The sequence below is a fragment of the Petromyzon marinus genome, chromosome 57, assembly GCF_048934315.1.
Source record: "Petromyzon marinus isolate PM22_M1 ecotype Great Lakes invasive population chromosome 57, UKy_Petmar_22M1.pri1.0, whole genome shotgun sequence".
Classification (NCBI taxonomy): Eukaryota; Metazoa; Chordata; class Hyperoartia; order Petromyzontiformes; family Petromyzontidae; genus Petromyzon; species Petromyzon marinus.
This window is the reverse complement of record NC_133723.1, coordinates 9663708-9678081: the sequence shown is the minus strand read 5'-3', so window position 1 is coordinate 9678081 and position 14374 is coordinate 9663708. Positions and strand designations below refer to the sequence as shown.

Below are 14374 nucleotides of genomic sequence, written 5' to 3'. Positions count from 1 at the left end.
AATAATAAAGTTGAGCCGTTCCTGGGCCACCTCCCCTAGGGTCGACTCAGCCTTAAATGAGTACCTGGCGCGGTGTGTAAAACATTAGCACTGGAGAGACAAAGGCGGCCGGGCGTGGTGTTGGCCACCCACCCACCGCCGCGTGCCATGCCGGCCTTCACAGGTGCTACTCGCCGACAGCACTTGTCCCAACAAGTATGTTGAGGCTATACGGGTGATCTTTGTATTTGTCTTTGCGTGTTTTTAATTAACGACAAATGAATGGGGTCTTCCGATGCCTTAATTCCATCGTTCTGGCTCATTCAGCCACCTGCCTGTCGAATTCACTGCCCCCGCCCTCCATAGTGGAGGCTGGGCAAATCATCAGCCTATAAAAGCCGCAAAGATTCCGTGTTCCACCACGTGCAGACCGCGCGGGTGTAGCCTTCAGCAGACTCTCTCTCTTGCAGAATAGACATTACACACATACGCACGTAGAGACAGCTAATGCTATATACGTGTATATATAGAGACGCGTACTGATAAATAGCGCTAGACGTTCACACACACAGACAAACTATACAGACACGTTTAGACAAGTTTAGGCGAGCACACCACCGCATATACGCACACACGCACAGGCAAATATAAGTCACACGTTTACACACATCCTGAATATACAAAAATATAGATATACAGAGACGTACACACATATATAATATACCATATACACGTACAATTATACACACATCAGTATACACGCAGAGATAAAGATCCCCCGTATAGCCTGAAGAACACACACACACACTTCAACACAAACCTATATACATCCTTGCCCAGCTCTCTCCTCCGTCTTCTCAGACAGGTATTTCACGCCTATCAGGTTATTTATTATATTAACATATCGGGGCCCCGCGCTATTGCGCATTGATCAAAGGCGCTCATTAATTATTGACGAACGCGTTTAGTGTTTTTTTAGCGCTTGTGCATTACTGCCAGCGCATGCGTTTAATTCTGTCTGTAGGAGCTTAAGAACCGCCGGTTGGAAAGACAAACAAACTCGTGTTCATCTAAACGAACAGTTATTATTGTTAATTTAGCCTGTTTCTAAATGACCCCACACGTCACCCGTGATGTCCATGAATCCCACTGTAATTCCGTAAGTCGCTCTGTAAGGTTCGCAGGTCTCGGTGTGAGTCCACATCTGTTGACGGGGGTTGTTGTGCACGTATGGGGATTCCTATGTAAGTTCACTTTCCTCTGTATGCCAGTGCGAGTCTCTGTGTAAGTTTAAGTGCGTCTCTATCCGAGTCTGAGTCCCTGCGTAAGGTTACTTTCGTCTATATGCAAGCGTGAGTCTCTATGCAAGTGTAGGTAAGTCTCAATGCGAGTCTGCGAGTTTCTGTGTAAGTTTACTTAAGTCTACATGCAAGCATGTGAGTCTCTTTGTAAATGCAGGCAGGTCAATATCCAGGGCCGTGTTTATCTACACAAATTTGTACGTCTATATGTCAGAAGCAGTTAAAATGTAGTTTGTTGTATACAACATCCATCTTTGTCTCATTTCACGATATACACCATCTCATTTGGCTCTTACATCTCTCAATGTATCCATCCGTGTACGAACCTAGGCACGTGTATGGGAAGCGGTAGTGTAGCGGTAAGCGTGCTGTGCTACGAACCCGGCGACACGAGTTCGATTTCCGCTCACGGCCACCAACACGAGTGACAATTATCTGAACTGGTCCTAGACCTCCCTTCGGTCGACTCAGCCTCAAATGAGTCGGTAGCCAACATCAAAACCATTCTAGATTTGAAGTTTTCGTGACTGCAAGGATCCATAATCTTGGTTCTTTCGGCAAAGTCGCGTAGGTAAAGAAAATAAAAATGAAATAAAAGATAAAAAAATCACGACGTTTCGCTTGCAACACAAGCAATCATCATCAGGAGTGAAAATCACAGCTATGTGTTTTTTACTAAATTGGGAGAAATGCAACATGAAAACCAGCCGGGCCATCTACCCCCTCGTGTGCCGTGTCGGTCTTCATAGGGTGCTACTCGCGAACGGCACTTGCCCCCAACAGTCTGTTATGGCTACAGGGGAGATCGTTGTATTTGTCTTTGGTTGTTGGTGGTTGTTGGTGGTGGTTGTTGGTTGTTGGTGGTTGTTATTGTTGGTGGTTGTTATTGTTGGTAGTTGTTGGTGGTTGGTGGTTATTGTTGGTGGTTATTGTTGGTGGTTGGCGGTTATTGTTGGTGGTTGATGGTTGTTGTTGGTGGTTGTTGTTGGTGGTTGTTGTTGGTGGTTATTGTTGGTGGTAATTGTTGGTGGTTGTTGTTGGTGGTTGTTGGTTGGTGGTGGTTGTTGTTGTTGGTGGTTGTTGTTGTTGTTGTTGGTGGTTGTAAACCCCCTGAAGTTATACATAACAAGTTATACCCCCCCCCCCAACCTCCTCCCTACCTTCGGACATTCGCGCTCAGCACCATGGACAGCGCCCGCCGCGCCCCCGCCGTGCCGCTGCCGTGGCAGCCGGCGCCGCCGCCGCCGCCGCCGCTGCCGCCGCTGCTGCTGCTGCTGTCGGCGCTCCTGCTGCTCTGTAGCAGCTCGCTGTGCGGACTCGCGCGGGCCGAGTCGACACAGCTCGAGTCGCGCTCCTTCGAGGAGTTCCCCGCCAAGGACTTGGACGCGTCTCACGAGAAGGAACTGGTGAGAGGGGAGGGGATGGCCGGGGAGGGGATGGAGGGAAGGGGATGGCGGGGAGGGGATGGAGGAGAAGGGAGAAAGGGAAGAGGAGGGGAGAGGGGAAGGGAGGGGAAGGGTGGAGGAGGGGGGTAAGAGGGGGAGGAGAGTGGAGGGAGGGGAGGGAGGGAGGAGAGGAGAGGGGAGGAGAGAGAGGGGAGGAGAGGAGAGGGGAGGAAAGAGAGGGGAGGGGATGGAGGGGAGGGGAGAGGAGGAGAGGGAGAAGAGGGAGAAGAGGGGAAGGGAGGGGAAGGGTGGAGGAGGGGGGTAAGAGGGGGAGGAGAGGGAGGAGGAGAGGGGAGGAGAGAGATGGGAGGGGATAGTGGATCTGTATGTAATATTGAAAGATTCAACACGTTCACTGATACCATGTGACCTTCGAAACTACTAAACTAAACTTTGTTTTTTTTTTAGTTTTACCATGACTTAAAGCTTTCGCGACTGCAGGAATTCATATTCTTGGGTCTTTCGGTAAAGTCACCGAGCTAGGTTCAAAGAAAATAACAGGAAACAACAAACCAAAAAATGATACGACGTTTCGATCGCAACACAAGCAATCGTCATCGGGAGAAAAAAATATCGGGAAAGCTGTTGAAGCAGGCTGTTTTTAAAGGTTTGAAATGAGGTCATGTAGCCCAAGGGTCATGAAGCGGTGGGCGGGCCTAGTGCCTTCTAAGACGAAGGTACTTTGCAACCCCACTGGCTATCAACAAAGGTTCGTTCATGAAGCCATCCACATATATAGACACAATTTCAGCCGAGGAGATGGGCACAAATTGAACAATCATTGGAAGGACGTTATTAAGCAGTTTAAGTCATAACTGGCTGTGATGTTTCCATCCTACCTTCCGATGTTAGTAGCTATTTTCGACTCTCTGCTTTTACATTAACGGGTTAAATGTCTTAACATTACCAGGTTAAATGTCTTTACATTTACAGGTTAAATGTCTCACTAACACAGCCACCGTTACTCTTTGCCTCGATGTGGCGGTGGCTCTGCGATCTTACATTGACATGCAAATTTCTCACTTTAACATCACTAGCCCCGCCCACTTCGCTTATGACCCTTGGGCTACACCCATGTCAAACCTTGTGTTGCGATCGAAACGTCGTAGTTTTTGTTGTTGTTCTTTTATTTGAACCTATCTACGTGACTTTACCGAAAGACCCAAGAATATTTGTTTTACCAGGTAAGGCTCGCTGAGCTGCGATCTAGCTCTATTTTTTTTTCAGAAGCGACGAGGCTCATCACAAATGATAGCTCAACGAAGTGGCTTATCATCACGTGGACATTTATAGCAGCCAAAGCCTCTCACTGCACGTTGCTACACGTGGAGGGCAAAACTCGGAGGACCCGGAGAAAAATCCACGTGGCCACACAAAGAGAGAGACACGCAGACTCCAAATATACAGCAGCAGGCGTAAGGGTTGGGATCGAACGCACGACCTCCTGTATACCAGGCGAGGTAGTTAACATATCATAGCCACCGTGATGATGATGAGAGAGAGAGAGACACGCAGACTCCAAATATACAGCAGCAGGCGCAAGGGTTGGGATCGAACCCACGACCTCCTGTATACCAGGCGAGGTTGTTAACATCTCCTCGCCACCGTGGCGTCCTTTAATGGAAAACGCGGTGGCGAGATGTTAACTACCTCGCCTGGTATACAGGAGGTCGTGCGTTCGATCCCGATTCCAAATATACGCCTGTTGTAAAATATACGTCTGTTGCATATTTGGACTTCGCGTGTCTCTCTCTCTCTCTGTCTCTCCCGTGGTCGCGTGGATTTTTCTCCGGGTCCTCCAGTTTTCCCCTCCACATTTGGAATGAACATCACCACGTGTTCAGAGTCATGTTTGCTGCGATACATTTTCACGCGATGATGATAAAAGCCCACTCCGTAGAGCTTTCATTTGTGACTGCCAGGTCGCTTCATAAATAAAGCGATACAACTTGGTGGGGCCTTACCTGGTAAAATAAAAAATATACATATTGTTTAGTTTTTTTTGTTTGAATATATAATAGGCAACGTTTTGGGCAACGACCCTCCTTCAAAGCACGTCAAATGTTACGCAATAATAATTTGCAACGTTGCGCTACGAACGCGGTGACCTGAGAGTAGCTGGTGCGATGTGTAAATATCGTCACCGGGGAGACAAAGGCGCTCGGGCGTGGTGCTGGCCACTCACCCCCTCGTGTGCCGTGCCAGTCTGAATAGGTGCTGCTCGCTAACAGCACTTGCCCCAACAGTCTATCAGTGGCTATACGGGGCATCTTCGTCTTTGTTTGCTCTTTCCACAGTTGGACGCATTGCAGAGTGTGCTGGAAAAGCTTCAAAACAAGAGGATGCCCAGCTGGGAGAAAAAATACGGACAGCTTCCCATCGTGAGACACCAATCGCGGCAACTCACACGGGACACAGTACCCTGGGCGACACTGCCGCTGAAGTTGTTGCGTTGGCATTGGTCCACAAGCACAGACAAACAAAAAACAAACAAACTCAACACCTTCGTCGGTAACCTGGGGATGCTGTGGCTCTTGGGCTGCCGCATTGCGGGCAGCCGGTAAAAAAAAAAAAAAACCTCAACATTTATTTAGAATCAAGATGAATCGATTACGTACGGCAGGGGCGGGGGTCACTGTGTAATGTCTTGGTGGCAACAACATTACACAACAGTCAAACTGCGCATTGTTAAATAATAACTAAGGAGGGGCGGGGGGGGGGGGAACTAAAGAGACGCAGTTTATTCCATTACCTATTTTGTTTATTTAAGTTAGAATGTGTTGTTATTGTTGTCTTGCTCTATAGCCACCTGTGTGTGTACAAGTTGTTCTGTGTGTGTGGTGCGGTTCTCCCGAACTAGTTTAGTCAAAGACAAAATCACTAAACAATGCCTCTCACTTTTTCTTCTTGGAAAGTTTGTCGACCCCTCGTCTATAATAACACTGCGTGTGTGGCCTTAAAATGACAATTATATAATAGGCGACGTTTCAGTCAATGACCCTTCTTCATGTGCCGCGAAAATAAATAAACAAATAGCCGACGTTTCGGGCAATGGCTCTTGTTTATGTGCTGGGAAAAAAAGATGCATCGCCCGAAACGTCGCTTTATGTTTCCTTTTAACACGCATTTGAATCCGCTCATGAAAAGCAGCGACGTAGCGTTTGCCTCGAGAAGAGACGATTTCATTATCAGCCTCGACACACGCGTTCAACAGAAAGTGACTCTTTGCAGGGAAAATAGGGAGCGCCACGGTGCACGAGATGTTAACTACCTCGCCTGGTATACAGGAGGTCGTGGGATCGATCCCGACCCTGATGCCTGCTGAATATTTGAAGTTTGCGTGTCTCTCTCTCATCATCACCACGGTGGCTAGGAGATGTTAACTACCTCGCCTGGTCTACAGGAGGTCGTGGGTTCGATCCCGACCCTGACGCCTGCTGCTGCTGTATATTTGGAGTCTGCGTGTCTCTCTCTCTCTCATCATCACCACGTGTTTAGAGTATTTGGCTGCTCTACATTTCCCCTCGACAAGCGTCTTCGTTGAGCTATCGAGGTCGCTTCTCAAAAAGAGCTACATAGCTCAGCAGGCCTTACCTAGCAATAAAATAAAGTTAATTTTGAGATGCATTTACTTACACCGTAGTTATTTGCTGACCTTTAATATACTTTGCACTCCTATCGGGGTTTTTTTTCTCTCCTCCCAGTATTGTTGTTGTAACTTTGTGACCCGCCCCTACTGGACATCTGTAAAAACAGAAAAACAACGAAGCTTCATAGCTCATCGGATTTCTCCAGGATACAAAAACAATTTCTGATCCCCCCACCCCTCTCCCACCCCCCCCCCCTCCCTCGCCCCCCTCCCTCCCCCCCCCGTGCCAGTGCGATGCCGGCGAGTGGTGCGCAGTCCGCAAAGGGGCTCGCATCGGGAAGTTGTGCGACTGCACCCGTGGCACTTCCTGCAACTCGTTCCTGCTCAAGTGTCTGTAGAGGACACGGCGGGGTGGGTGGTGGGCTCCGGGTTCGAGTTGCGGGGTCAAGGGGCTCAAGGGCGCCTACCCCGCCACTCCCCCCCCCCGCCACTCCCCCCCCCCCCCCCCACCGGGTTTGGCCACTCGCTGTGTCGCCAGACGCCACGGATTTCACCAGATTCAACAACTCGCTCGCTCGCTCACCACCGTCGCAGCGGATCCAGCCGACAATAACACGGTCGTCCATCGCCAGCAGCATCGTCATCATCATCATCAGCATCATCATTATCATCATCACAATTACTGCCATCAGCAAAACCGCTCAACCGTGAAACAGTTGATTTCGCTAAAACCCAATATCGCTACCGTTATCATAGTGACCTCGTCGTCATCATCATCATCATTGTTGTCACCAAATACCAGAGGGTAATTAATAATTAATCAACAGCCACCACTCACTACCAACACAGTTGATAATGCTAATACAGCACAAATGTCTCTAACATTACCACTATCATCACAAATCGTCATGACAGCTATTATAATCACCGCCACCACCACCACTCACAGCTAACACAGCTGCTCACATTAATGCCATCATCGCCATCATCACAAACAAATACCACCGACACCGATACGGCGGGCAAATAACAATACCAATGCCACTGCCATTCTCGCCAATGTCAGCATCATCAACAATTATAATCGCCAACATCTTCATCACCACCACCACCACAAACACAACAATGAATGCTCCCACTAGCCACTGATACACCCGATGAATACTGACACCAACAGCGCATCATCATCATTATGATCACAACCATCAACAGCTAACCACGCACTACTGATACACTACAAATGACACTCCCATCAGCATCATCATAGTCACCGTTATAAAAACATCAGTCACTTCCATCAACGATACCACTGATACCAATGGTATCACACCACCATTACCAGCAATCGCGCCTACCTCCCGTCTCAAACCGACATTCCACCAGGCTTCTCACGTCACACAAACACCCAGGAGTTGGATTGCTCCCTGCAATGGGAATTTATTTGCGTACAACAACAAAAGCGATTGCAACTGTTGTTCTAGTCACGTAGCATGCTGCATAATCACAGCGTACATTCTTTAAAAGTTACAACATATTATTATTGATTTGTTCTTATTGCTAAATGGATAACGTTATTGTCCTGAGAACCCACTAATATAACAAAGGAGTATTACCAATTAAGTGTCATGTATCTATTATCCTGATAGTTTAAGATTGTCTAGAGACCGCATTAGAGACCCGGTCTCCTAGTCCATCACTTTCTAGAGACCCCCATCAGAGACCCGGTCTCCTAGTCCATCACTGTCTAGAGACCCCATCAGAGACCCGGTCTCCCAGTCCATCACTTTCTAGAGATCCCCATCAGAGAACCGGTCTCCCAGTCCATCACTTTCTAGAGATCCCCATCAGAGATCCGGTCTCCCTGTCCATCACTGTCTAGAGATCCCCATCAGAGACCCGCTCTCCCTGTCCATCACTTTCTAGAGATCCCCATCAGAGACCCGGTCTCCTAGTCCATCACTGTCTAGAGATCCCATCAGAGACCCGGTCTCCCAGTCCATCACTGTCTAGAGATCCCCATCAGAGACCCGGTCTCCCAGTCCATCACTGTCTAGAGATCCCATCAGGGACCCGGTCTCCCAGTCCATCACTGTCTAGAGACCCCCATCAGAGACCCGGTCTCCTAGTCCATCACTGTCTAGAGATCCCCATCAGAGACCCGGTCTCCCAGTCCATCACTGTCTAGAGATCCAATCAGAGACCCGGTCTCCCAGTCCATCACTTTCTAGAGATCCCATCAGAGACCCGGTCTCCCAGTCCATCATTGTCTAGAAACCCCATCAGAGACCCGGTCACCAAGTCCATCACTGTCTAGAGACCCCCATCAGAGACCCGGTCTCCCAGTCCATCACTATCTAGAGACCCCATCAGAGACCCGGTCTCCTAGTCCATCACTTTCAATAGATCCCCATCAGAGACCCGGTCTCCAAGTCCATAACTTTCTAGAGATCCCCATCAGAGACCCGGTCTCCCAGTCCATCACTGTCTAGAGATCCCCATCAGAGACCCGGTCTCCAAGTCCATTACTTTCTAGAGATCCCATCAGAGACCCGGTCTCCTAGTCCATCACTGTCTAGAGACCCCATCAGAGACCCGGTCTCCCTGTCCATCACTTTCTAGAGATCCCCATCAGAGACCCGGTCTCCCAGTCCATCACTGTCTAGAGACCCCATCAGAGAACCGGTCTCCCAGTCCATCACTGTCTAGAGACCCCATCAGAGACCCGGTTTCCCAGTCCATCATTGTCTAGAGATCCCCATCAGAGACCCGGTCTCCTAGTCCATCACTGTCTAGAGATCCCATCAGAGACCCGGTCTCCCAGTCCATCACTGTCTAGAGATCCCCATCAGAGACCCGGTCTCCCAGTCCATCACGGCCTATAGACCCCATCAGAGACCCGGTCTCCTAGTCCATCACTGTCTAGAGATCCCCATCAGAGACCTGGTCTCCCAGTCCATCACTGTCTAGAGATCCCATCAGAGACCCGGTCTCCCAGTCCAGCACTGTCTAGAGATCCCCATCAGAGACCCGGTCTCCAAGTCCATCACTGTCTAGAGATCCCATCAGAGACCCGGTCTCCCAGTCCATCACTGTCTAGAGACCCCATCAGAGACCCAGTCTCCCAGTCCATCACTGTCTAGAGACCCCATCAGAGACCCGGTCTCCTAGTCCATCATTTTCTAAAGACCCCCATCAGAGACCCGGTCTCCCTGTCCATCACTATTTAGAGATCCCCATCAGAGACCCGGTCTCCAAGTCCATCACTGTCTAGAGACCCTATCAGAGACCCGGTCTCCCAGTCCATCACTGTCTAGAGATCCCATCAGAGACCCGGTCTCCCAGTCCATCACTGTCTAGAGACCCCATCAGAGACCCGGTCTCCCAGTCCATCACTTTCTAGAGATCCCATCAGAGACCTGGTCTCCCAGTCCATCACTTTCTAGATATCCCATCAGAGACCCGGTCTCCCAGTCCATCACTGTCTAGAGATCCCATCAGAGACCCGGTCTCCTAGTCCATCATTGTCTGGAGATCCCTTCAGAGACCCGGTCTCCCAGTCCATCACTTTCTAGAGATCCCATCAGAGACCCGGTCTCCCAGTCCATCACTGTCTAGAGATCCCATCAGAGACCCGGTCTCCTCGTCCATCACTGTCTAGAGACTCCATCAGAGACCCGGTCTCCCAGTCCATCACTTTCTAGAGATCCCCATCAGAGACCCGGTCTCCCAGTCCATCACTTTCTAGAGATCCCCATCAGAGACCCGGTCTCCCAGTCCATCACTGTCTAGAGATCCCCATCAGAGACCCGGTCTCCCAGTCCATCACTGTCTAGAGATCCCATCAGAGACCCGGTCTCCCAGTCCATCACTTTCTAGAGATCCCCATCAGAGACCCGGTCTCCCAGTCCATCACTTTCTAGAGATCCCCATCAGAGACCCGGTCTCCCAGTCCATCACTTTCTAGAGATCCCCATCAGAGACCCGATCTCCCAGTCCATCACTGTCTAGAGACCCCCATCAGAGACCCGGTCTCCCAGTCCATCACTGTCTAGAGATCCCATCAGAGACCCGGTCTCCTAGTCCATCACTTTCTAGAGATCCCCATCAGAGACTGGTCGGTCTGAGCTTTAATTTCACCTTACATCAAAATAGATTTTTCGACATTTTAAACGATACGCGATTACACACATCATACAGTGATAGTGCGTTTTTAGTGACTCACAAGCACACATAACAACACCAACAACTCAACACATTCATGAATAATACTTTTGCCTTAACAGTCAAGAAAATATATAATAATGTGCCATGAAGAAGCGATATTGGCGGAAACATCCCTATGTTTACTTTTTAAGGCCACCCACAGTGTTATGGGACCAGTGTGTTGAATAATTTCACATTAATTACGGACACGATAAATTGTTAATCATTAATAATACTGATGATAAACCATCATTAACATTTACAAAAAACACGTGTCTGCAGACGAGATGGCTAGTCTCAGCGGGCTCGGGCCTGGTGAATAGGGCATTAAAGTTAACGTGGAATATACGAACACACACAGAGACACATATCGATCCACATGCACAAACGGTACACTAAAGCACACGGACAGAATCAGGCGCACCCACACACACATTTACATATATCAACACACACACTGACACCTATCCACGTGCATACATTCAGTGAGTACAAAGACACAGACGCATACATTTAAACTGACACACATATAACATGTATACAAATACACATTAAAGACACTGATACATGACATCTACACGAACGCACAGGTGGACAAAAAACAACGACCCCCGTATAGCCTTGACAGACTGTTGGGGCAAGTGCTGTTAGCGAGCACCTATGAAGGCCGGCACGGCACACGAGGGGGTGGGTGGCCAGCACCACGCCCGAACAAAGACACACAAAGACAAAAGACACACAAAGTATGGAAAAACAAGTATAGGTTTTACCATTTGACACCGGCAAAAAATGGTCCCCTTTTTTTTTTTAGACGCGCAAAAACACGCGCACGCAAGGACACACACCGCACGCGCGCGCACAATAAATTGTTACAAAACAGCATGCGTTTTAATCATTCGCAAATTCACGTCTACGAGCTAAGGCGATGTGATGTGGCTGCGGTGCAGGGCTCCTTGCTAAGTGCCACACGGCGTCACCCGTGTGTTTGGCTGCTCCCCAGTAAAGCATGAGAACGTCCACTCAAACGTGCCACGGTTCCCTTAAGTACGTGGCGTATTGTTCGTACATGATGATGCATGTGGAAATGGTGTAAAGGGGGTCGCTGTGAAATTGGGGAGGAGGGGGGGGGTGGGAAGGTAGGGGTGGGGGTCAAAAAACCCCCGAGAGAATCATTTTGTAAGCTTGTCCCTTGTGCCATCCGTGTATAATTAATCTGCATATTAAATTGTCACTGTCGGAGCGATGTGTGTGGCTATCATCACTGGCTCGTCACAACGTCCTGTGTCACTCAGGCATCATTGACACACCCAGGCATTCGCCACGAAGTGACGGTGATCTACGCCACAGCGCCTGTGCCAGGCGAGGTGCACTTTTGAGGCCACGTGAAATGTTGAAGGCTCGCTGCTGACAGGAGGTCATGGGACAGACCCAGCAGGTGCCGTGGGTTGACTGAGATGACTGGCTGATGCACCACCTGTGCCCCCTCCTGTGCCAACTTTCTGTGTTTAATCCACAAGGCGCTCCGCTCGTTGTTGTGAGCGTCGCTCCTTCGCCCTCCGTTGTTGTTGGAGAGCGACTGCCTCCAACTGCCCAGTAGCAGCGTCCTTCACGAGCCTCCTCCACAGAGGCCGATCTTGACACCGCTGGTACCAGTCATCGGCAAGTCCACTCAGCTCCACGTCCTCCTGGACCACATCACTCCATCTCTTCTCTAGCCCATAATTAAACACACGCGCACACAAAAATCCAACACGTTTGCGAATAACACCGTAGCCTTATAAAATAAAAAAAAATGTAATAGGCGATGTTTCGGGCAATGACCCGTCTTCATAGCACCACTTGTTCGCCGTTGCCAATGCATTATATGCATTATAGTATATGCATTATAATTTGTTTAATCAATAACCAATCAGAACGTCCCCCATGTGTTCGTCATCGTGGACCAATCAAGATCGCTCCGTGGGTGTTGCTGATTTCATTATTAGGCCAATAAGAACGTTCTGTGTCACTCCGTCTTTAATGACCAATCAGAACGAACCCCCGGTGTCACTGCGTCATCATCAACCAATCAGAATGCTCCTCCGGAGAGGATGCGTCTTCACTCACCAATCAGAATGCTTATTAGTTATTATTGTATTTGACACAATGCTTATTGTGTCAAATACAACATCACTGACCAACCAGAACGAACCCCCCGATGTAACTACGTCATCACTCATCAATGCGTCGGCGGATGAATCATCACTGACCAATCAAAACACTTTCCCGTTCGTCACTCAAGTCATCACTAACCAATCGGAGCGCTCTCCGTCATCGGTGACCAAGCTGGACGACCCCCCCCTCCTACCTTTGTGTGTCTATGACCTCTGACCAATCAGATCGTCGTCTGCACTGCGTTCGTCCGTCATCCCGAACCAATGAGAACCGCCGCATTGGAATTCCGAAGCGAATTTCTGAGCGCCCGCTCAGCGCAATGGAGCACGTGGCGCCCCCTGCTATCTAATTATTCAGCAGCTGAATATTTATCCTGGAGGAATCCGATGAGCTATGCAGCTCTTTTCTTGTCACAGACGTCCGGTAGTTTATTACGTCTTATAGTTTAGTATAAAATATTTGCCACATTTATAATTGAAACAGCGTTCAAATATGCTGTAATTGCAGTCCAAAGTAATCAATCATAATGTAGTCAACCTGTCGAATATGAACCCTTAAACCATATTATCCGAATTTGTAATTAATTACCAATTAACTAAGCAATGTCGCGATAAAAGTTAAAGTTTGCGCATCCAATGAGTTAAAAGGTCTTCAGAGAGTAACAACATCGGTAGTATGAATTCAACACAGACAAAACGCTGCACTGGTTTCAACAGAAAGTGACTCATCAGCAAGCCGGTTTGCCATGGAATGTAAAGGCAATAATTTTCTCTTTAAACTTTGGGTCATAATTGGACGCAACACATATTCGTCAATAACAGTCTGGCCTTAAAAGGAACAATAATATCTATAATGGGCGAGGTTTTGTTCAATGGCCCATCCTCATAGCCACACGAAACGTAACGCAAAATGAACAGAAAATAAAAATATAAGACCCTCGGTGACGTCATTACAGCTCGATGCCGGGCTGTCGGCCATTTTTAAACACGGAACCGTCCCGCTCCCCTACCCAAGATGGCCGGCGTGACGTCACGTTAATTACGCGCGGAAAAAAATCGAACAGTGCTCGCGGTTTGCATGCCAACAGTGTGCTGTGTAAGCTTGTACATTTTAAAACGTACTACTCGTAAGAGCGGCATTCGCTAAACCTACCCGCTGGCCAACGTCATGACGTCACCACGTTACGCAGTGGGTTTGATTTGCCGTGACGTAAACATCGTCCGGCGTACCACCCCCCTTGCATTATGCCGTGACGTCACGCTCCAAACCAATTAGCGCGAAGTGGTGACGTAACGCGTATTCTTTGTGTCTTTCGGTGAAGTCACGTAGATCGAAAAAATAATAACAATAAAATAATAAAAAATAAAGTGAATGCAAAATAATAAAAATATCACGACGTTTCGTTTTTTTTCCTGATGACCATTGCTTGTGTTGCGATCGAAATGTCGTGATATTTTTTATTTTTTATTCACTTTAGTTTCATTTAAATTTTTATTATTTTATTGTTATATTTTTTTATACCTACGTGACTTTGCCGAAAGACCCAAAGAATATGAATTCCTGCAGTCACGAAAGCTTTAAAAGTCACAACGTAACGCGTGATCGGCTCGTTACGTCACGACGTTACGCCGTGACGGTGGGGGAGGGGGCGGGTTGCGGGGAGGCGATCCGGGGAGGGGGGGCGCGGCCCCCTTACGCGATGA

At 48.6% G+C, this 14374-nt stretch overlaps 1 protein-coding gene across 1 annotated transcript; it reads left to right on the top strand.

Annotated features, from left to right (window-relative positions):
* Positions 1-401: 401 nt before the first annotated feature.
* LOC116955019 (cocaine- and amphetamine-regulated transcript protein-like) lies at positions 402-11756 on the top strand. The gene is made up of 4 exons (XM_032975954.2): positions 402-844; positions 2461-2686; positions 5023-5106; positions 6605-11756. The coding sequence occupies exons 2-4, from the start codon at positions 2465-2467 to the stop codon at positions 6710-6712; spliced, it is 414 nt and encodes a 137-aa protein (XP_032831845.2). The 5' UTR covers positions 402-844; positions 2461-2464; the 3' UTR covers positions 6713-11756.
* Positions 11757-14374: the final 2618 nt, after the last annotated feature.

Excerpts from the sequence above, each read along its gene's own strand:
- LOC116955019 (XM_032975954.2), top strand. The coding sequence starts at position 2,465 with ATGGACAGCGCCCGCCGCGCCCCCGCCGTGCCGCTGCCGTGGCAGCCG. Across the intron at positions 2,687-5,022 it reads CGTCTCACGAGAAGGAACTG|TTGGACGCATTGCAGAGTGT; the intron begins GTGAGAGGGGAG and ends CTCTTTCCACAG. Across the intron at positions 5,107-6,604 it reads AATACGGACAGCTTCCCATC|TGCGATGCCGGCGAGTGGTG; the intron begins GTGAGACACCAA and ends CCCCCGTGCCAG.